We start from the raw sequence: 24,684 nt of genomic DNA, 5'->3' as shown, positions 1-24,684 counted from the left end.
AAAAAGGGGGGGGGGTGAAGACAAATCATGGAAGAGGAGAAGTCATATCTGGTAAGTGACTAAAGTCTTAATACCTCCAAAATAAAAAGACAAGCCACTTAAAAATGGGAAAAGGACTTCTCCTAATGTTCATACCCTTATATTAATGCTACTCTCACTTTTGGTAGAAAATCTTCTCTTTTCCTTGGGATGACTCAGAAGGCATCACAGTGCTGGAAAGAAGTGACAGAGGAGTGTTCAGCACTGCAATATCTCTATCACACCTTCCAAGGCTCAGGGTCTATTGCGGAAGAGGTGGCGGAAAGAATTTAACAGCCAAAGAAAGGGTAGGACTCCCTACAACGTGCTGCCCCCAGACACAAAATGGCCTGGATATCCATGACCTCACAGCGCCTGACACTACCTACACAAGACCATCATAATAGGAGGAAAAGATGATGACTCAAAATAAAAGAGAGACTGATTGAGAGGGGGAGGGGATATGATGGAGAGTGGAGTTGCAAAGGGGCAAGTAGGGGGAGGGAGGGCATACCATGGGATGTTTTTTATAATCATGGAAGTTAATAAAAAAAAATTGAAAAAAAAATGGGCAAAGGGGGTCAGGTATGGTGCCACATACCTTTAATCACATCACTTGGGAGGCAGAGGTAGGAGAATCACCATGAGTTCAAGGTCAACCTGAGACTACATAGTGAATTTCAGGCCAACTTGGGCTAGAGCAAGATACTACCTCAAAAAAACAATAAGCAAAAACAAAGGACAAAGGATCCAAATAAACATTTCTCTAAACAGGAAAAACAAATGGCCAATAAATACATGAAAAGATACTTCTTATATCATTAGCCATCAGAGAAAAGCAAATAAAAACCAGAATAAGGTATTATTTCACACACTAGAATGACTAGAACCAAAAATACTTGTAGGCAGCAGAGAAATTATAACCCTTACACAGAGAGGGTAGGTGGGCAGGTGGCTCTCTCCTATAATCTCAGCATTTGGGAGACTGAGACAAGAGAAATGCTTGAGTTTGAGGTCAGCCTTGGCTACATAGTAGGTTCCAGGCCAGCCTGGGTTTTAGTCTAAGACCCTGTCCCAAAAAAAAAGCAAAAAGGGCTAGAAAGAAGGGTCAGCAGTTAAGATGCTTGGCTGCAAAGCCTAGTGACTCGGGTTCGATTCTCCAATACCCACATAAAGCCAGATACACAAGGTGGCACATGCATCTGAAGTTCATATGCAGTGGCTGGGGACCCTGGAATGCCCCCATTCTTGTATGGTGGCACAAACCTTTAACCCCAGCACTCAGGAGGTAAAAGTAGGAGGATCACTGTGAGTTAGAAGTCATTCTGGGCTAGAGCAAGATGCTACCTACTTCACGAAAAACAAAAAAGGGAGCTGGGCATGGTAGCACATGCCTTTAATCCCAGCACTTGGGAGACAGAGGTAGGGGTTAAGGCACTTGCCCACAAAGCCAAAAAGCCCAGGTTTTATTCCCTAGGATTCATGTAAGCTAGCTACACAAGATGGCACATACATTTGAAGTTTGTTTGCAGTGGCAGAAAGCCCTGGTACACCCGTTTTCTTTCTCTCTTTCTCTCTCTCTCTCTCTTTTTCGCTCTGCCTCTTTCTCTCAAATAAATAAATACTTACATAAAAAAAAAAAAAAGTTGAGTGTGGTGGCTCATGTCTTTAATTCCAGTACTCCAAAGGCTGAGGACGGAGAATCAGCAGGAGTTCGAGGCCAGCCTGGGCTACAGAATGAGTTGCAGGTCAGTCTAGGCCAGAGAGAACTGTCTCAAAAAAAGCCAACACAAAACAAAACAACTTATAGTGAAAACATGAAATGGTGCAGCTACTTTCAAAACTATAGTTCTTAGCTAGGCGTGGTAGCTCCAGCCTTTAATCCCAGTACTTGGGAGGCAGAGGTAGGAGGCTCTTCAAGAGTTCAAGGCCGCTGGGCGTGCTGGCGCACACCTTTAATTCCAGCACTCGGGAGGCAGAGGTAGGAGGATCTCCGAGAGTTCGAGGCCACCCTGAGACCACATAGTGAATTCCAGGTCAGCCTGAGCCAGAGTGAGACCCTACCTCGAAAAACCAAAAGAAAAAAAGAGTTCAAGGCCATCTGAAAGTAGATAGTGAATTCCAGGACAGCCTGGGATAGAGTGAGACACTACCTCAAAAAACAAAATAAATAAATAACTACAGTTCTTCAAAAATGAACCATGCAATTCCTCTCTCAAGGACATATTCAAGAGAAAAGAAAACATGAGCATACAAAACCTAATAGTGGGCTGGAAGGCTCAACATTTAAGACGTTTGCCTGCAAAGCCTAATGACCTGGGTTTGATTCCCCAATACACATGTAAAGCTAGATGCACGAAGTGATGCATGCATCTGGAATTTGTTTGCAGTAGCTAGAGGTCCTGGTATATCCATTCCCTCTCTTCCTCCCTCTCTCTTTCTCCCCACCTTGGAAATTAATTAATTAATTAATGCTACTCTCACTTTTTTGTTAGAGAACTTCCTCTTTTCAGATGGCAGTGACCTTGGGATGACTCAGAAAGCATCATGGTGCTGGGAAGAAATGACAGGAGTGCTCAGCAATGCAATATCTCTATCATACCTTCCAAGGCTCAGGGTCCATTGTGGAAGAGGTGGTGGAAAGAATGTAAGTGCCAAAAGAAGGGTAGGAGTCCTTACAACGTGCTCCTCCAGACACAAAATGGCCTGGATTTCCATGACCTCAAAGTGCCTGACACTACCTACACAAGACCATCATAATAGGAGGAAAAGATGATGATATCAAAATAGAGAGAGACTGATTGAGGGGGGGAGGGGATATGATGGAAAGTGGAGTTTCAATGGGGAAAGTGGGAGGAGGGAGGGAATTACCATGTGATATTGTTTACAATCATGGAAGTTGTTAATTATAAAAAATAAATTTTTTAAAAAAAGAGACAACACTTAAAAAATAAAATAAAATACCTTTAGTATGTCCTTAAATAGGTGAACTGATCAGGCATGGATGCTCATGCCTGAAACCCTAGCACGCAGGAGGAGGAGAAAGGAGGATCAGGTGTTCAAGGTCATCCTCGACTATATGACAAGTCTGAGGTCAGTTTGCTTCAACAGTGTATATAAATTGTACCTTCATAAAACTGATTTACAAAGAAAAAAAGTCTTCATTTGCTAAAGTCATTCCAATGAGCACAGAGTAAACACAGAATAATAAAAAGGATTTCCAGGTAGCTGGTAACAGAGTCTTTCATGTAACACATCCCATGCATGCAAATACATTACCCTTCTACAAATGCATCCAGTTTAGCAAGTTCATCCGACAAGCCAACCAAGACATCCAATGTGCCAACCTAGAAGGGAAGTTCAGCTTATCATTTACTTTTCATAACTTTCAATTTTTTTATAGGTGGATTATTTTGTTTGAAAACAGTTCTTACAATGTGGTCCAGACTGGCCTTGAACTCTTGTCCCTTCCTCTCCAGTGCTAGGATTACAGGGATGTGTCGCCAATCTGTATCTTCCTCCCCTACTCCACTATTCTTTTTCAAACAATGATGGGGCTGGAGAGATTGCTCAGTGGTTAAGGCACTTGCTGGCAAAGCCTGACAGGCCAGATCTGATTCCTTAGTACCCACGTAAAGCCAGATGCACAAAGTGGTACAAACATCTGGAGTTCTTTTGCAGTGGCTAGAGGCCCTAGCATGCCCATTCTCTCCCTCTGCTTACAAATAAATAACAATTTTTTAAATGATGGATCCTTATTCAAACAGCCTACAAATCTTGCATTCTCCACATTTTATTTCATAACATGAAGTAAAAAGATTTCTGACAAACACTGAAATGCATTTACACATACACATAATTCTAATGCACGACGACAAGCATTACTTAGGACATGAAGACTTATCACTTCTTAAGAAGGCTGGAGCTTTACTGCCCAGTGACAATGTATCACATGAAGTCCTACTTTATAAAATATGCTGTTATACAGAAGGCCCATGGATGGACATCAGAGAGTCTGTGGATGAAACTGTCTGTCAAACTGTATACCAATGATCATGTCTAGGAAGCTTGCTTAAGTGAATGCTACACATGACTGAGGCCAGCCTGGGCTCTATGAAACTCTGTCTCAGTATGGAAGGTAAACAATGCTTTCATAAAGCTGACTGATTGGGCCAGGTGTAATGGCGCATGCCTTTAATCCCAGCACTCAGAAGGCAGAGGTAGGAGGATCACCATGAGACTGAGGCCACCCTGAGACTAGAGTGAATTCCAAGTCAGCCTGAGCTAGAGTGAAACCCTATCTCAAAAAACTAAATAAATAAATAAATAAATAAAGCTAACTGGCTCACTTAAATAGTGGACCATAAATATCACTTCTCCATTCTTTACAAAAGTTCACTTGACTGACTGATGGCAGCTTACATTACATTACAGCCACTATATCGAATGAACTTCAATAAATGTCAAATAAACTGGATTAAAGAACAAGGCTGGATTTGTCAACTATGCATAGCAGGTACTATTGTAACACATTTAAAGTGCCAGCAAAATGCTGAATTTAATAGTAAAATTATTTTCTAATATTTAAAAATATATAGTAAGATTTCTCACACCTAAAAATCCTGTCTATGAATGCAATGCAGATTTTCAAAATATTTCTTATAATTTAGAAAAGTACAAGACAGGCTTAGAAGAAAAAGTAATTTTGTTTAGTAATTTACTTGTAACCTATCAAAAAACGAGATACATTTTAAATTATGCCAATGGCTAGATATAACCTGGGAATCATATATCTATCAAAAGTGAACTCATCAGGTGCCCTGGACAACAAACTCATCAGTCTTGTACACAGAACAACTTCACCTTTAAGTCAGGAATGTTGAACTTGGAAGTAGCAGCAAGATTATTGTTCTTTGTAGTTGCTGCATGCAATTTCTCCCATGTTTGCTGACAGGTTTTCTCACCAGGTGCAGATATGAGCCAGAACTCAGTCATTTTTGTTACCAGATAGGTCTATGGAAATCAAGGGTGAAGCTGCAATATAAAACAAAACAATACATTTTAAAATCATAGAATTTAGATATTAAAGTACAACTTGCTATAGTTAGTATCAAAAATATCCCCACAGACCTGTTTCAAACAGGCTCGATCCCTGGCTGGCTGATGCTTCTGAAAGGCTGTGGAATCTTTCAGGGAGTGCAACCTAGCCGGTAGAAGTCAGATCACTGTAGGAATGCCCTTAAGGGGGACATGGGGATCCTGGCCCCTTCCCTTCTTTCTTTTCCTCTTGATCCATGGTCTATGTTGCCCAGGGTGGCCTCAAAATTCTAGTCTCAAGAAATCTTCTCTCTTCAACCTCCCAAGTAGTTTGAATCAAGAAGTCACCATACTCAAGTTCAGCCTTCCAACTTCCACTTGTTTAATTAGTTCCCTTAGATTGCCACATCAACAAGCCATACTTACACTGTTCTTTTTTTTGGGGGCGGGGGGGGGGGGGAGGAGGAACCAAATGCAAAAGTTCATATATATTCTGTTGACTAAAGTCCTTTGCTTTCTCTCCTCCTCCTCCTCTTTTGTTGAGACAAAAATCTTGCTATGTAGCCCAGGCTGGCCTGCAACTCACTATATAGACCAGACTGCATCAAACTTGCAGCAATCCTTCTGCCTCAGCCTCTGTGATAGGATTACAAGCATGCACCAGTACACCCTGTCCCGTTTTTCATAAAGCATTTTTCTTTATATTTAACTAGAAAATTCTAAAAAGCCAAAATATTATTTCCTCTGAAATCATAACACCTAGCAACACCATTCTGACCTACAGCAGAGATAGTATACACGTTGAATATATAAATAAAATACTAATATCAAAGAACTCTAAATTAAAGTTTAATTAGTCTGTCATCCCAGCACCCAGGAGGCTGAGGTAGGACTCCCAAGAAAAGCCTAAGCTATATGCTAAAGACCCTGTGTCAAAATAAATAAATAAGTAAATTAGAGTAAGAATATACTGATTAGGGAAATAAAACCAAGAAAAATATTAAATTGTTTTAAAAGATATTTTTATTTAGCCTTTCAGAAAATACTTTTTTTAGGGGGAATTCTAGAGATTCCAATTTAAATTTAAAATTCTTAAAATCTACAAAATCTGTATAGAAAAGTCCTTACTGAGCTGAAGAAATGGCTCAGCAGTTAAAGGCACTTGCTGGGCTGGAGAGATGGCTTAGCGGTTAAGCGCTTGCCTGTGAAGCCTAAGGACCACGGTTCGAGGCTCAGTTCCCCAGGTCCCATGTTAGCCAGATGCACAAGGGGGCGCATGCGTCTGGAGTTTCGTTTGCAGAGGCTGGAAGCCCTGGCGCGCCCATTTTAAAAAAAAGAAAAAAAAAAAAAAGGCACTTGCTTGCCTGACTAAGTGGGTTTGATTCCCCAGTGCCCACATGGAGCCAGATGGAAGCCAGATGCACAAAGTTATGTACACACCTGGAGTTTGTTGGCAGTAGCAGGAGGCCCCTTGTGTGCCCATTCCCTCTTTCTTTTCTCCCCCTTCCTCTCTACTTGCAAAATAAACAAATGAAGCCTTATTTATCACTTTCTTCCAATGGGAAAGGGAAAAAATATCCCCTTAGGAGTGAAAGGAAGGATAGAGAAATTTTGCAGAAGCAAGAGGGAAAGAGGAGTGAATTTATTAGAATAAGGGTATAAGACCACCCAATTGCTCTTCCTGACACAACATATATCCTGTTCTCAATCATGGCCTATGAGGCCTTGTTCATCAGCTTCTGGGCTGGGCCAAGGTACCAATGAGTTTGTTAATCAAGAGATATGCCTATGGGGGGGGGGGCATCCTGGAATCTTCCTGTCTTCATCCTCAGCAAGGAGAGCTGGAGGCCAGCAAAAGGCCATGAGATAAATAGTATCCTGGGGCTACCTTTGTTTTTAAATGTTTCTGATTGCTGTTGTTGAGACTGGAGATCATCTCTTGTATTTACTAGCCACTTTGTTTCCCGGACTGTATTAAATATTCATAACCTTTGCCAATTTTCCTATTGCAAAACTGTCTTGTCCTGTTAAGTTCTTTGCATATTCTTTTTTTTTAAATTTTTATTTATTTATTTGAGAGCGACAGACACAGAGAGAAAGACAGATAGAGGGAGAGAGAGAGAATGGGCGCGCCAGGGCTTCCAGCCTCTGCAAACGAACTCCAGACTCGTGCACCCCCTTGTGCATCTGGCTAACGTGGGACCTGGGGAACCAAGCCTCGAACCGGGGTCCTTAGGCTTCACAGGCAAGTGCTTAACCGCTAAGCCATCTCTCCAGCCCTGCATATTCTTAATAATAACCCCTTGACAGGTTTGTGATGCATACCTTTAATCCCAGCACTTGGGAGGCAGAGATAGGAGGGAGGATCACTGTGAGTTCAAGGCCACTCTGAGACTACAGAATGAATTCCAAGTCAGCCTGGGCTAGAGTGAGACCCTACCTCAAAAAAAAAAAAAAAATGGCTGTGATGGTTGTGTCATGCACACCTGGTATTGACTTCGGAAGCATGAAAAAGGTATGGAATGGGCCATGAAATACACACAGTACCAAGAGCCACAACTGAGATGTGGCATGTAGGAAGGGCATGATGACCTTGATAGGGCAGGAGAGCCACAGATGGACTGTGGTTCACATGGAGAACCAAAAATGTTTTGGGTATACCAGGACTATCAAAGGGCTTGCATGGAGTGCTGTTGGCTCAGGATGGAAGTTTTTCCCTGGCTACTCAGCCCAGTTGGGGGAATTGAGAATTCTGGAGACTTTCAGTCACTGGTTATAGTATAGAACTGCACGTTTCATGATTGCTTGATGGTTATTAAGTTTGCATTGCTCCAGTCTCTCCTTGTTATGCCTTATAGCAGAGTTGGAAATGTTACTCTGTGATTTTATATGTTGAAATTATATAACTTGTTTTGATTTTACATAACTCACAGCTAAGAGACAATCTTAAATCTCAGATGAGACTTGGGACTTTCTGGTAGTACTCAGGAAGGCAGAGGTGTTATAGTGCTACATGGTCAGCAGGCTGCCTGGCTAACCATTGCAGGTGTTCATATCGGCAGCAGGTAGGGACTGTGGAGAATCAGAGAAGGTGCTGTTTGTCTCAGGTAATTAAGGTTCGACAGATAAAACCATGAAAACAAATTCTTATTTAAAACGTATAAAACTGGGGCTGGAAGGACAGATCAGCAGGTAAGGCAATTATCCTGCAAAGCCAAAAGACCCAGGTTCAATTCCCTAGGACCACGTAAGCCAGATGCACAAGGTGATGCAAAGGCCAGTAAGCTAGAAAGTGGATATAAAGGGAATAAAAAGGGAAGGAGTGGGGAGGGGGACTTAATAGGATGGTATTGTATATATGTAAGGAGAACAGATTAATGGGAGTGAAAAGGTCTAAGTGAGGTCAGGGGAAGAGACTGAGTAAAGGAAAGGTGGAGGGAGGGCTAATCAAAATCTAACAGGATATAAATAAATCATACGGAAACCTACTGTTTTGGACAATGCAACACTCAGGAGCCGTAGATTGTTGCTAGAAAATTTTCAGTGCCAGGGATGGGATAACTTCCAGTGAGTTGGTGGCCAGGGAGGTCCCTGATGCCCCAAAACATTATAGGCCATTGCCAAGGCCCTTGGTCCCCCTTGGTCCCCACCAGGAATAGACGGTAAGACCCTACTGCTGAAGACTCCACATACTTGGGCTGCAAGGCCACTGAGAAATCCTGCTGGAACTGAGCTGATAACCTCCTCCATGTAGACCAGCTGAAAGAAAGCTGGAAGAAGCCATTCTGTATGCAGTTCAATGGGAGAAAAAGAAAACACCAGTGAAAATACTCAACAGTGGACACTACAAGCCTTATATTTGGCCAGCCAGGCCAAATGAGCCAACTGGTACAATAGTGGCATGTCTGTCATGGTGGAAACCAACTTCCCTCTAATTGGACTGGAGGCCCACTCCATGGGAAGAAATACATCCCTGATACTGAAAACTTAAAACGGGGTAGTCATGAGCCCTAGGGGTGTAACATCTGCTGCTGTCTGGCTAAATGTATATGCTATGCTTACCAAACTGCCCAGTAAGCACTTCTCTTCATGTTCATACCCTTATATTAATGCTACTCTCACTTTGGGTAGAGAATCTTCTCTTTTCAGATGGCAGTGACCTTGGGATGACTCAGAAGGCATCATAGTTCTGGAAAGAAGTGACAGGAGTGTTCAGTATTGCAATATCTCTATCACACCTTCCAAGGCTCAGGATCTAATGCAGAAGAAGTGATGGAAAGAATGTAAGAGCCAAAGGAAGGGTAGGACTCCTTATAATATGTTCCCCCCAGACACAAAATGGCCTGGATGGATATCCATAACCTCACAGTGCCTGACACTACCTACACAAGGCCATCATAATAGGAGGAAAAGATGATGACATCAAACTAAAAGAGAGACTGATTGAGATGGGGAGGGGATATGATGGAGAATGGAGATTCAAAGGGGAAAGTGGGAGGAGGGAGGGTATTACCATGGAATATTTTTTATAATCATGGAAGTTGTTAATAAGAAAAATTTGAAAAAAAGTAAATAAAATAAAATAATAAAACAAATAAGGGCTAGAGAGATGGCTTAGTTGTTAAGGTGCTTATCTGCGAAGCCTAAGGACCCATGTTTGACACACTCTCTCCCCCCCACACACACACAAAGAAATAAAAAAATATAAATAAATAAATAATGTGGCTTCAATGGTGAATGGTGATAACAGAGCTGTATGAGTAAGGTGGGTATAAGTAGAGAAAGGGAGGAAAGAGAGGAAAACTTCATGCAGATGCCAAGATAAGAAAAAATGTCAGTGGAGCTGGAGAAATGGCTCAGCAATTCAGAGTGCTTCCCATATAAGCATGAGGGCCTGAGATCATCTCAGTTCAATTCCCCAGCACCCACATAAACAGTCCTATGGGGAGCAGGGACCAGAGAATTGCTTGGGCTCATGAAAATGGCACCTCCAAAACCAGGAAGACTCCATCCCAAGGAAACACACAATCAGTAAGAGCTAGAAGAGGGTACTTGATGTTCAACTCTGGCCTTTGTACACACTCACAGGACATGTATATGATTACACATGTGCATACACCACACAAATATAGAATACATTAGCACAAGGGAAGAAAAGTGTGATCACAAAGGGGAAAAGGAAAACCTGGGTCTAAACCTCTAAGACTATTTTAATTTCCGTATCTCTCATATATGGGAGTTTGAAGGCTATGAACTATTTCTTTGCTGATTTAATTTTATTTATTTGCAAGCACACACACACAGAGAAGAGAGACAGAGAAAGAATGGGCACACCAGGGCCTCTAGCTACTGCAAATGAATTCCAGATGCATGTGCCCCTTGTGCATCTGGCTTACGTGGCTCCTGGGGAATTGAACCTGGGTCCTTGGGATTCACAGGCAAATGCCTTAACCCGCTAAGCCATTTCTCCAGCCCCCACAGCTGATTTAAATATAAAATAAAAACCAGGGCTGGGGAGACAGTCCAGTTGGTAAAGTACTTGCCTACCGCAATGTCATTTGACATTGCTTACACCGCAAGCATTCTTACCTGCTGAGCCATCACTTCAGCTGCCACTTCAACTTTTAACAGAATTTGTTAACATGAAACATTTATTACAAACTATTCATTTTCAAGTTGTCACAACCTACAAATTAATACTATACCAATAAAACGTCAGAATAACTGTTTCCTTTTCCTTTTTTAAGTTTTATTTATTTAGCAACAAGGGTCTCATGTAACCCCAGACCAGAATAAACATGAACAATTAATCCTCCTCCCAAGTGCTTCCACCATGCCCAACTGGGGACTGAAGCCAGGGCTTCATGCATGCTGGGCAAACCCTTACCAACTGAGAACATCCCATCCCATGCTATTTCTTATTTCAATGTAAAATATTTTATCCTTCAAAGCAGAAAATTTTAATGAGGACTACAGGAGGAGCTTGCTCCTAAGAAAACTTGCTCAAATGTTTTTAATAACTAAAAGGGAGATTTTGCTTTTCAATATTTCCATGATTCATATGGAATGAGTTTTTTAAACTGTCATGTATCCATATTAAATACATCTTAACTTTTTCATGCTTTATCTTCAATACTTATTAAAACTACCTGAATGTTATACTATATACTCAAATATAAAAGAAAATTTAGCCTTTAATAAAATAGCCTTTAATTTACTTTATAAATGGTCATTTTTTTCATTCCACAGTTGACAAGAACTAAAAACCTGTAAAAGGAAATCCTAATTTTCACTGAGGTGCCTATCATAGCAATGAAAACATGTTAGAGGAGGCAAGCTAAGAAGTAATAACACAGGGCTGGAGAGATGGTTCAGGGGTTAAGGCACTTGCCTGCAAAGCCTAATTACCCAGGTTTGATTCCCCAGTGCCCACATAAAGCCAGATGCACAAAATGGCCATGCATCTGGAGTTCATCTGCAGTAGCTAGAGGCCCTGGCATGACCATTCTCTCTCTCTTTGCTTGCAAATAAATAAAATAAAAGGAAAAAAATAAGTAACACAAAATATAATATGTTGGGAAATACCTAGTGATTTCTGGTAAAGCTAGCTGAATTGGCAGATATGTCCAGCAGTGCATGTGCAGTATGTATACTGATGAAAGTCATCATCAGAACCCTCTCAGGCAGACACGGTGGCTCACACTAGTAATCTCACCATTTGGGAGTCTAAGGCAAAAGCATTACTCCAAGGTTGAGGCCAGGCTAGCCTAGACTACAGTGAGACCATGTCTCAATGAATATAAAACAAACAATAAACAAAGGAAGGTAGAGGAAGAGCCTTCTGGCTCAGAGACTCCTTCCCCTTTGTCCAGGCAACTCCATAGCAACACATAAAAGTAAATCATTTCTTCCGTGCCAGGGAATTTCAGAACACATCTATATTCATGGCTCCCAGGATGTTACTTCTCTTTTTATGAGTTAGTCATTTATAATCATGTCTAGACAACAAGACCACACTCTGTTGGAAGGTAATGATCTTTCTGATACACTTATTCTAGTCGGAAACTCATCAAGTTAAAGACTAAAAATAGGGGCGATGGATTGATGCAGCTCAGTCCAAAGTACAAAGCTATGTGTAAGGCAATTCAACACCTAGCACCACACACATAAAGCCATAAGTTGGTTTCCCCCATTTCATCAGACTGAGCTTCTGTTAACTACTACAGACAACCAGTTACAGAATATATGCTCTATGCAGTGCCCAGCAATGAGCACCTCAATATGCTAAGCAATTTTGTACTGAATTCCTTCAAAATAAACATCATCCCTGCCCCCACGTGTAAAGGAGGTGAAATAATGCATAGAGTTTCTTTGTCATAAGATGTTGGTTTATTATTTATTTACTTACTTATTTGGGACAGAGAAAAAGAGGCAGATGAAAGGAGAGTGAGTTTGGGCACATGATGGACTCCTATCACTGCAAAAGAAATCTAGATACATGTGCCACTTTGTGCATCTGGCTTTATGTGTGTACTGGGAAACCAAACCTGGGCCAACCCAGGCCAGCAGGTTTTTCAAGCAAGGGCTTTTAACCACAGAAAAGTGTTACATTTGAACACACAAAACTGAATTTATTGAAATACTAGTCTTAATTTCTGCATCTTTAACATTCAGTCTTTGTCCAACAAATAGGTGATAACGCCACATGTGTATTTTGCAACCAAATCGTAATGGATTGCCCCCATGTGAGCATCACTAATCAGAACTTGGTGGACAAAGGCTAACATGAGATAAGACAGTCCTACCCAAAATGCCAACACCACCCATGCAGATACCCTCAACTGTTATAGGCTAGAAATGTTTCAGAGTGAAGTTAATCCACCTGTTAATCAGCTTAATTTTTAAGTTTTTATTCATTAATAGTATTCTTAAAATACCCAGGAAAAACAATTTCTTCCATAAAATGCTACTTCTGCATTCATGTGATGTTCTACTTTCAAAAACACTGTAGGTACACAGCGGAAGTCCATCTTTTTTTATTTTTATTTTTGTAGTATAACCCAGGCATCTCTCCTCCACTACCTACCTGGCTCATTCCTGAACTCAATAAATGTACTGCAAATGTATAGCATACTTGTACAATAGTATAGTAGATTTCCCAGTGAAGAAGAATTCTACTTCACTATAAAGATTACAGAATGAATATAGGTGTAGAGACACATGTACTTCTAGCATGTGGGAGGCAGAGGCAGGATGATCAGTAGCCAGCCTGGGGCACAGGAGACCCCATTTCAAAAAAGGGGGCAGGAGGACCAGAAGAAGGGAGACAAAGAAAAAGATTTATCATTCTGGTTTTAAAGACTGAGCTCTTCCCAACTACACCATGCAAATGGTTTCTATAGTCTTAAAAACATTGATGAAATGGAGATCTAATGGCTCAGCGGTTAAGGCACTTGCCTGCAAAGCCTAATGACCCAGGTTTTATTCCCCAGTACCCATGTAAAGCCAGATGCACAAAATGTTGTGTGCACCTGGAGTTTGTTTGTGGCAGGAAAAAGACCCTGTAATGCTCATTCTCTCTCTTTCTCTCCCCCCCCCCCTTTTTTTTAAGCCTTTTCAGGGTAGGGTCTCACTCCAACCCAGGCTGACCTGGAATTCACCATGTGGTCTCAGGGTGGCCTCGAACACATGATGATCCTCCTACCTCTGCCTCCCAAGTGCTGGGATTAAAGGCGTGCACCACCATGCCCTGCTTAAAAATATTTATTTATTTATTTATTTGTTTATTTGTAAGTAGAGAGGGAGAAAGAGAGATAGAAATAAAAAGAAGAGCCAGGCATGGTGGTGTACGCCTTTAATCCCAGCACTTGGGAGGCAGAGGTAGGAGGATCATCATGTGTTCGAGGCCACCCTGAGACCACATGGCGAATTCCAAGTCAGCTTGGACTAGAGCTAGACTTTTCCTCGAAAAAAAAAAAAATTTTTTTTTTAAAGAAATGGAGATGGCTTAGCAGTTAAGGCGCTTACCTGCAAAGTCAAAGGACCTTGGTTCAATTCCCCAGGACCCACATAAAGCCAGGAGCACAAAGTGGCATATCCATCTGGAGTTTGTTTGCAGTGGGTGGAGGCCCTGGCATGCCCATTCTCTCCCCTCCCCGACCCCCGTGTCTTTTTCTCTCTCAAATAAATAAAAATAATAACATATTTTTATTTTTATTTATTTATTTATTGGAGAGAAAGAGAGACAGAGACAGAGAAGCAGATGGAGAGAATGGGCGTGCCATGGCCTCCAGCCAATGATTGCAAACAAACTCCAGACACACGTACAACCTTGTCCATCTGGCTTATGTGTGTCCTGGGGAACCAAACCAGGGTCCCTTGGCTTTGCAGACAAGTGCCTTAGCCGCTAAGCCATCCCTCCAGCCCCAATAACATATTTAAAAAAAAAGAATGGGAGAAAATATTTTTAAATTTGTTGGACAAAGACTGAATGTTAAAGATGCAGAGATTAAGACTAGTAAATTTATAACAAAAATGACATATAATTCCACATTCAAAAGGTGAAAAGATGAATCCTAAGATATATAGAATATGTGCAAGGACAAAACTTAAGAAAAGGTAACTGCTCACAACTATTGTTATTCCTAAGCCCAGTCAAGCACAAAGGAAGACCCAAGGTAGTGAGTGACACCACACAACCTGGGAGGGGAGCAGGCAAGAGAAGTCTGCCTTGGCTACATAGTGAGAAATTATCTGAAAAGGAAAAAAACAAAAAAATCAAAAAACAGAGAGAGAGAAAGAGGATCTCTCAAATAAATAAATAAATAAATTTATTTTAAACTTTTCTTTAAAAAAAAGAAAAGACTTGGGGATGTGGCTCAGCTCATAGAGTACCTAACATACATGAGGTCCTGGGTTTCATCACAAGCACTGAGTTGGGCATCATAACACATGCTGATGATCCCAGGACTCAGGAGGTGGAGGCAAGAGCCTCAAACCGAAGTTCAAGGCCAACCTGCATTAGGAGACCCCCCCAACTAAAAAAGCAAGTAAATAAGACAGGGAGGGTCACTGTAAGTTCGAGACCACCCTAAGACTACATAGTGAGTTCCAGGTCAGTCTGGGCTAGAGTGAGACCCTAACATGAAAAGCAAAAAACAAACAAAATAAAGTAAGTAAACAGTTCAAAAGACATGGAATACAAATACTTCAAAGTTGTACTCTGACATCCACATGCATGCCATGGTACACATGCCCATGTATACCACTCCCACACACCCAATAAATTTTTGGGTTTTTTTTTTTTTTTTGAAGTAGAGTCTTGCGCTAGCTCAGGATGACCTGGAATTCACTATGTAGTCTCAGAGTGTACTCAAACTCATGGCAATCCTCCTACCTCTATCTCCCAAGTGCTCGGATTAAAAGCATGGACCACCTGCAACATCACTTCAGCTGCATTCTCCTCACCCAGCTCTTTTACTCTGGTGCCCACAGCATAGTCAATCTGTGGCTTGTAGCCACAGCCAGCTGCCTGCAGTATAGATGTGGCAGGACACAGTCAAGGCAAGAATTCTATAGAAAACAGTTAATTGTAGATTCACCCACTTAGTACAGATTCAGTCAAGGGATGGAGGCTGCTTTTTTTTTCCCCCCTTGGTTTTTCGAGGTAGGGTCTCACTGTAGCCCAGGCTGACCTGGAATTCACTATGGAGTCTCAGGATGGCCTCAAACTCATGGCGATCCTTCTACCTCTGCCTCCCGAGTGCTGGGATTGAAGGCATGGGCCACCACGCCCGGCTTAGAGGCTGCTTTTTGATTCTTGAACTTCAGATCTTCTCAAGTCTGAGAGCCAACGGCCAGGTCCCTTGGAGAGATGCACTCAGCCTTTCTACTCCTGACCCTTTGGCCCAGACACCATCCTGATGCCCTGGTGTGCTTATGCCAATGCTGAGGCCTTGCTGCTATGACAGTGGCACTGAAGAGGGTAAAGAAGCTTGACCCTGCCCTAGGCCCCGCAATCGGGGCCCAGGGAGTACAGCACAATCTCAGTGCTCTCGGGAACAGTCATTCTGTTCATGGTTTTCACTGACTTTGCAAACTGCTGAGACTGTTTTCAATAACCACTTGTGTCAACCATCAACCACAGAGGTGCAGAGGGGTATGCTGCAGCATGCAATAACCTTGCCAGGTTCTACCTCCTTGCACACAGGGTATTCTCTATTTAGGCACAGATTTTCCTCCTAAACTGACATGGTGCGTCGGAGACGACAAAGCTATATGTGAACTCTCGGGTGGTTCTTGTTCTTCCATCTCCATTTTTGTGCCACTGCTCTGTGCAGGAACGTCTGTCTGAAAGAAGGGTGTACACCATTATCATGATGCCATGCTGCTGCCTTCAGACTGTCCTGAGAACCCGCTCCCAAGCGTTCAGAATCGAGTGTTCCCACTGTTTTGATATGTAACTTCCAAAATCAGTCTCATGCAACAGAAGTGTGCTGGCTATATTTAGCAGGTTTATTCTTGAAAGTAAATGGTCAACGATGAAGCATAACAGATTCTGTACTTGGGCTTTTGTTGTCTTGGTTTTGGTTTTGTTCTTTTTTTATTTGGTAAAATTCTTAAATTAAAATAAATTTTTATTTTTTTTAATTTTTATTTATTTGAGAGCAACAGACACAGAGAGAAAGAGGCAGATAGAGAGAGACAGGGAATGTGTGCGCCAGAGCCTCCAGCCACTGCAAACAAACTCCATACACATGCGCCCCCTTGTGCATCTGGCTAACGTTGGTCCTGGGGAATTGAGCCTCGAACCGGGATCCTTAGGCTTCTCAAGCAAGCGCTTAGCTGCTAAGCCATCTCTCCAGCCCCTAAATTAAAATAAATTTTAAAAAAGCATGCATCACCACCCCTGGCCCTAACTTTTTAAAATACACTTTTTAAAAATATGTATCTTATTTATTTGAGAAAAGGGGAGAAACACAGATAGATAGATAGATAGATAGATAGATAGATAGATAGACAGACAGACAGACAGACAGACAGATAGAGTGAGTGAGGGGGAGAGAGAGAGAGAGAGAGAGAGAGAGAGAGAGAGAGAGAGAGAGAGAATGGGCACGACAGGGCCTCCAGCCACTGCAAACAAATTCCAGATGCATGCAGCACGCCCCCCCTTGTGCATCTGGCTTATGTGGGTCCTGGAGACTCAAACTGGATCCTATGGCTTTGCAGGCAAACACCTTAACCATTAAGCCATCGCTCCAGCCCTAAATATACTCTTTTTTTTAAAGTTCAAAAGGAAGACTGTGTAAGAACTGGTGGAATGCACAAAGACCTTCTGCACAGGTTTATTCTGGCATTCCAATTTTGCTCTTTGGCTACTAGAATTCTTGTTCAAGTTATGATAATAATCACAGAAGTTTGTCTTTAGTTTGTATTAACAAAATAAATAAATAAATAAAGATGAGGGCCAAGCATGGTGGTGCACACCTTTAATCCCCGTACTTGGGAGGCAGAAGTAGGTAGACCATGAGTTTGAGGCCACCCTGAGACCTCATAGTAAATTCCAGGTCAGCCTGAGTTACAGTGAGATCCTACCTTGGAAAACCAAAATAATAAGTAAATAAATATGAAGCTGGGAGGGGTGGCACATGTCTTTAATCCCAGCATTTGGGAGGCTGTGGTAGGAGATCACCTTGAGTTTGAGGCCACTCTGAGACTGCAGAGTGAATTCCAGGTCAACCTAGGCTACAGCAAGACCCTACCTTGAAAAAAGGAAAAAAGAGGGAAAAAAACATTAAAAAAAATAAATAATAAAGATGAGGGCTTGCAGTTAAGGGACTTGTCTGCAAGGTCTAACAACCTGGGTTCAGTTCCCCAGTACCCACATAAAGTCATCTGTAGCAGCCAAAAGCCGTGGCACACCCTTAACATACTCACCTACTCTCTCCTTGCAAATAAATATACTTTAGAAAACATTAAAATAAAATATAAAATAAATGTGAGTACTTCTTGCCCCATTTTATTTATTTTTAAGGTTTTTATTTTTATTTATTTGCTAGAGAAAGAGAGAGCAAGACAGCATCAGAAAGGGAGAGGATGGGTGCACCAGTCTGGTCACTGCTAACGAACTCCTGACACATGAGCCATCATGTGCATTTGGCTTATATGGGACCTGGAGAATTGAACCTGGGTCCTTAGGCTTTGCAAGCAAGCACCTTAAGGGCTGAGCCATCTCTCTAGCCCTTGCCCCATTTTAAAAGTAGAATTACAGTAGCCACCTAGCTACTCAGATCCTGAATATTGTTTCTTGAGATTTTTATCTAGTATCTGCAAAGAATACCAAAAGGGAAAAAGATTCCTGAGGTCTGAGACACAACCCTGGGGCTCCGGTCTTCAGCGCAGTTTGAGACTCACTTGTTGCCCAAGAACAGTGATTGACACCCTGAGCATTTCGGGCTCACCTTGTTGTTCATTATCTCCTCCAGCTAGACTGTAAATGGAAGCCCTTTACTTGGAGAAACAGTTGTGTTTTCTGAGACACCATCTTGCTATGTAATCCTGCCACCCTGGAACTTGCTACATATACTAAGCTAGCTTCAAATTTGTGGTGATCCTCCTGCCTCTGCCCCCAATTGCTGGCATTACAGGTGCACCACCACATCCAGGTAAGAGAAACAGTTTCTGAAAGCACAGATCACCACTGATGAATCCCTGGACATTATCCTACCAGCTAAGTTTTATCAAAAGCTCTAAACCAAAGATTAGTAGATACTTCAAAAAACGCTACTTGTGATCAGAAGATAATCTACCAGTGGACCATGGAAGTTATGCCAGACTTAGTTCACTCTACTTCTCTTCTTCTAGTTCCAAGGATCTACACAGGTTCCTAGCCATACAATAAATAGGATTTTCAACTACCATACTTCAAATACCTAGGAGAACATAACAAACATACAAGGGATCAACTATATTTCAACAAAAGTTATGTGGAAACAGATGACATTTGAAAGGCTTATAGCAGATGTCTGCAAAGAAGTCTCCCACCAACTTCCAAAATGATCCAACCTCCTCCATGTACTTCTGGACTACTTAGAAGGCAATCTATCCTCAGAGAAGAAGCAAATAAAATGTAATCATTCCTTCCCATCCCAGTCCCTTAATCCTTCTAAAGGTAAGTACAATTAAGCATTCTCTTTAATTCCTCAGTGAAGACAGGGATGAATTACCACAATGTCCTCCTGAGCCGGCCTCCCTCATTCACTTTTGCCACCTTCCATATTCTTCACAAAACCTTCTTTTCTAAAGTTACAGTATGTCTCACTCCCCTGCCTGTAATATTCACTGTCTTCTCACTGCTTTTAGGATAAAAGCCCTGCTGAGCCTGACCCCAGCTCTCCCCACCTGTGTGTCTGTCTCTGCCTGCCCCTCTACATCCCTTTTCATCCACCCTCCCCTACCCCTTCTGAAAACTTTTATTCCTCCTCAGATCTTGATATGTGCTGTTTTCTCCACCAGGAATGTTCTTTTCATTCCTACCTGCGTACCCCCTTTTCACGTTAGTGTCTTCTATGGTCAAGTAATGTTCCACAAAAGATCCTTCGAATCTTCCATAAAAGTCATATTCCTTCAAGGTACACTTCACACTTGCATGATTATTATTACAATCTATCCTATCTACTTGACTGTAAATTCTATGTAGGCAGAGACCCTGTCTGCTTTCTAAATCTAGGCATCACCACAGTGCCTGGTACACAGTATGCCCTTCAGACTCATTAGCTCAATTAAGTTAATGACTACCATCCAAAAGTTATTACTTAACCCCAATTTTATTTACCCTTTTCCACAGTGTGGCTTACCATAAGCCTTGGCCTTTGGCTCCTCCAGAAACACCCCTGCCCCATCATCTTCAGGCCTTCAAGTAAATCACGGTGCTTTCTCTTGGAAACTTCTCATTTCTCTCAAATCCGGCTGGCTTGACAGGACCCTACTTAACTTTCATTCCTCCAGGATATTTTCCAATAGCACCAATTCATACTTTTGTCCCTGTTCCACACTTTCAAACTCTGCATTCTCCTTTTGACAGTTACACATAACTTCATAGTACTTTAGTGTTTCTCGTGTGACTTTCTTCACACCATCGGTCTGAACTCCTAAGGCTAAACATTTACACCGGTGCAGAGTACTCAGCTCTCCCAGACACAACCCCACCACTCCCCCCCCCCCACACACACACCTCATTTTTCCTTTGAAATGAATACTAGCTTCCCCCTTCGCCTCCTCGGTGATTAACCTTTGCCTATGAGACACTCCCAACGAGTTCCTTTTCAGGGGGGGCTGCCCACCCTTCCCCCACCATCCTATTAAGAAATGGTGTGATGTTCCCGGAATCGTGTCCTTCACTCTGCCTCAGAAGGGCCCTGCGTCTTCAGCGACAGGCCCCTGCGGGTCCCGAGGGGCTCTTAGGGTCCTAAACACTGCCATTTCCCTCGACCGGCATACAAGCGCTAGCTGTGACCTCACCCGCGCTACTGTCGCCTTTCAAACGCTCACAGGCGGCGACACGGGGTTCGCAGTGATCCCCTACCCAAGAAGGTTGCAAACGCGCGATGCCTCTCCTTTCGGCTCTTGTCATTGAGTCCCTCCACCGCCCCCCTCCCCCGGGGCCTTTCCTCTCTCCCTTCCTTCCTCGCGCTCGCGGTGAGCCCGCGGGCGCCCGCTCCGACGCCACAGCCCGGACTCCCCAGCGCACCGCACCGCACCGCCCTCACCGCTGCCCGGCGGCCACCGTAGCGCCGGCTCCGGCCAGGCCAGGCTCCCTCCTCCCCGCTCCCCACGGCCGCCGGTCACTGACCCGGGAAGATGTCACACGAGGAAGCGGCGAGCGCAGTGGCAGGTGCTGAAGCAGGCCAGCTTGGCAGACGTTAACCGCTCAGCGCTCCATCCCTCCCCAGACCTAAGCTCCGGCCTCACACCTTCCCGGACCCCAGCGCCCACACAGCGAGTCACGTGCCTGCCCCAGCGGTCAGCTGACCGCGGCCCGCCTACGCACGCGCGCAACGCCACTACGCAGCCGCGGCGCGGCCGGGCCTCCGGAGGGGGCGGGGCCTTGGGGGGGGAAGCGGCGCTTCCGGGGTGGGCGGGGCTTGCCGCTTCTCCTCGGGCTCCTGCGGCGGCGGGGCTGCCTGGAAACGTCACCGCTGTCATGCCTGAAATTATCCCGCGGCTTCCGATTTCTCCGGGTCGGAACTTATCCCCGACCCACTTGGCATTTTCTTTGAAAGCTCAGTGCTGCTCTGATTTGATTCTGCGTAAATTTGCTTTCTAGGGTTATCTACTGGAGTGAGAGACAGCTTGCCGGGAGTCCCTTGTCTGGCTCAGGAGTACATGGTTCAAGCCACAATAAATATGAGAAATCGAGGAAGGGTTCAGGACGGAGGTTGCGCAGGCAAAGCGTCGTCCTTGAGGTTCTGAAATAGGCACCAAGCTGCTCTTCCAAATGATGTGTATTTGATTAGTTGGGAATATAAGTGATGCTTTTTCTTGGGGGGTTTAGAAACTAGAGGATTTCGAAATTTCCCTATCAATCTCTTATTTATTTGTTTATTTATTTATAGCTTTACAACTGAAGAAGCGAAGATCCAGAAGTCATGAAGCTGTTTAGCACAAGAAATGGGCATCCCTGGGGTTGAATCTTGGCTTTCTGCCTTATTAGTTATGTGTCACTGTTAATCTTCATTGTCAATTTGAAAGGATTTAGAATCACCTAAGAGAAAAACCTGTGTGTGTGTGCCTGTCTGCTGTCTCTCTCTTTGAGGGCATTGTCCCAGAGGTTTAACTGAGGAGGGAAGACATCCTCAATAAGGGTAGCACTGTCCCATGGGCTGAGAGCTTGGACTGAGTTTAAATAGATAAATAAAAGGAGAAAGCAAGTTCGGCACCAGCGTTCATCTCTGCCACTTAACCTCAGCTGCACTGTGACCAGCTGCCTCACATTCCTGTGTCACAGCTAGAGCTACCTTTGCCACCAACCCTCCTTGCCCTGTTACACTGTTCCACAAACTATGCTCCATAGAAACCCTTCCTTCCTTGAGTTTTTGTCAGGTGCATTGTCAAAGCAACAAGACAAGTAACTGACATGGAAAATCGGTACTGAGAACAAGGCTGTTGCTGTAATAAGCCTAACCAGGTGGTTCATAAGCCTTTGGACCTGCTCTGCAGGAGGAATGTGCAAGAGTTTGGAGCTATGGACTTAGAAGCCCTAGAATGCTGTAAGCAGAGCTTAATTAATGGGCTATTTTGGTGAGAAATTATGACTGGAGACCCAGTTCCTGGAATTTCAGACGGGAACAGGACTCTGTCGAAAACTGACCTGGAGGCCATTCTTGCTCTATATCGGTAAAAAAATCTAACTACATTCTGTGGATGTCCTAAGAACTTGAGGAGACTAATTTCAAATATCATGGGCTGAGTCATTGGTGGAGGAAATTTCAAGACAGCATAACATTCAGGCTGTGAATGGTTACTGCTCACTGCTCTTAATCAGCTCTACAGTAAGATAAAGAAGAAATACATGAAAAATGTGCAAGTGTGGTGAGGGAAGGAACTTGAAGTTGCACACAAGACAGATGTATACAGTTGATACTGTCTTTTGAAAAATGTTTTTAGCCTAGTGTGGTGGCACATACCTTTAATCCCAGCACCAGCCTGAGACTACATGGTGAATTCCAGGTCAGCCTGGGCTGGAGTGAGACCCTACCTTGAAAAACCAAAAAGAAACATATTTTTATTTATTTATGAAGAGAGGAAGAAGAGAGAAAGAGAATGGGCATGCCATGGCTTCTTGGCACTACCAATTCCAGATACATGTGCCACTTTGTGGATCTGGATTTAAGTGGCTAGTGTGGAATCAAACCCAGGCCACAGGCTTTGCAGACAAGCTCTTTTAACTGCTGAACCATCTTCCTAGCCCTGAAACTGTCTTGATAAAGGGTGGTGGTCTGGATGTAAAATTAGTACCCCATAGGTTCATGTGTTTGAACACTTGGTCCCCAGATGGGAGCACTATTTGAGAAGGTTTAGGAGGTGGATCCCTTACTGGAGGAACGGTGTTACTGGGAGAAGGCCTCCAAGTGTGTTGTAGTGAACTTCACACCCAACCAAAAGTAGCTGATGGAAGGAAAGAGTTTATTTTGATCTATAGACACAAAGGGAAGCTTCATCAGAAAAGTGTGGCACAGGGCTGGAGTGATGACTCAGCAGTTAAGGCACTTGTCTGCAAAGCCAAAGGACCCAGGTTTGATTCCCCAGTACCCACCACAGAAGGTGGTGCTGAAAGGCCCAAGAATTCAGAAGCCCAGAAATACTATCACGCTCCAAAGGGAACTTAAGCGGGCCCCTGCATACCTCAAACTCCAGGCTTTACTCTCTGTTGGAAGCAAGTAAAGAATCCCTCTTCTCATTATATCAGAGCCCGCTCCTAATATAAAACTAGGTAAAAAGGGCATGAGATAGCCCTCAAGGATGGGAAATGAGTAATGAAGTGAACCACTTATTTGGTTTCTGTAAATAGCCTGCACCATAAGCCTTAATAGCCCACACTGTAAGCCTTAGTAGCTCGCACCATAAGCTGTAGCAGCCTGCCTCAGACCACCAAGGTCATAGGAGGCTGATACCATACTCTGCTACCCCCACCTAAGGACCTGTGCAAATGCTGACCTCCAAGGTCATAGGAGACTGGTACCACACTCTGCTACTCCCACCCAAGGACCTGTGCAAATGCTGACCACCAAGGTCATAAGAGAATGATTGGTCCACGAGGGGCTTGAACAAATTAAACTAATTGGCTTAGAAACTATGGGGTGGCACAAACTGACTGGCTCGCACCCCGTGGGCTCCTGATATTAAAAAATGATTGGCAGCATCACCCTGATACCAAAACCAGGCAAAGATAGAACAAAAAAAGAAAATTACAGACCAATCTCCCTCATGAACATAGATGCAAAAATTCTCAACAAAATATTGGCAAACAGAATACAAGAGTATATCAAAAAGATCATTCACCCTGACCAAGTAGGCTTTATCCCAGAGATGCAGGGATGGTTCAACATACGTAAATCTATAAATGTAATACATTACATAAATGGGTTGAAGGACAAAAATCACATGATCATCTCATTAGATGCAGAGAAAGCATTTGACAAAACCCAACATCCCTTCATGATAAAAGTCCTACAGAGACTGGGAATAGAAGGAACATATCTCAATATAATAAAGGCTATTTATGACAAGCCTACAGCCAACATATTACTAAATGGGGAAAAACTGGAAGCTTTTCCACTAAAATCAGGAACAAGACAAGGGTGTCCACTGTCTCCACTTCTATTTAATATAGTTTTGGAAGTCTTAGCCATAGCAATAAGGCAAGAGACACACATAAAAGGGATACAAATTGGAAAGGAAGAAATCAAGTTATCATTATTTGCAGATGACATGATTCTATACATAAAGAACCCTAAAGACTCTACTAGCAAGCTGTTAGAGCTGATCAAAACCTACAGCAATGTAGCAGGATATAAAATAAATACACAGAAATCAGTAGCCTTCGTATATGCTAACAACAAACACACAGAG

General features: G+C 43.1%; 1 protein-coding gene across 2 annotated transcripts in view; it reads right to left on the bottom strand.

Moving 5' to 3' along the window:
• Atp6v1c1 (ATPase H+ transporting V1 subunit C1) overlaps window positions 1-21,074 on the bottom strand; it is a 53,633-nt gene extending 32,559 nt beyond the window's left edge. The window contains exons 1-3 of one of the 2 annotated variants that reach the window (XM_004663025.3): window positions 20,906-21,074; window positions 4,882-5,052; window positions 3,298-3,365 (exon numbers count right to left, since the gene is read on the bottom strand). In XM_004663025.3, the coding sequence (XP_004663082.1) occupies window positions 3,298-3,365; window positions 4,882-5,013 (200 nt within the window). In that variant the 5' untranslated portion in view covers window positions 5,014-5,052; window positions 20,906-21,074. Of the gene's footprint in view, window positions 1-3,297; window positions 3,366-4,881; window positions 5,053-19,590; window positions 19,739-20,905 lie in introns of those variants that run through there. The other variant, XM_045144366.1, reaches the window with a different exon arrangement.
• Window positions 21,075-24,684: the final 3,610 nt, after the last annotated feature.

This window comes from Jaculus jaculus, chromosome 2, assembly GCF_020740685.1.
Source record: "Jaculus jaculus isolate mJacJac1 chromosome 2, mJacJac1.mat.Y.cur, whole genome shotgun sequence".
In the NCBI taxonomy this organism is placed as follows: Eukaryota; Metazoa; Chordata; class Mammalia; order Rodentia; family Dipodidae; genus Jaculus; species Jaculus jaculus.
This window is presented reverse-complemented; position numbering and strand designations above follow the sequence as displayed.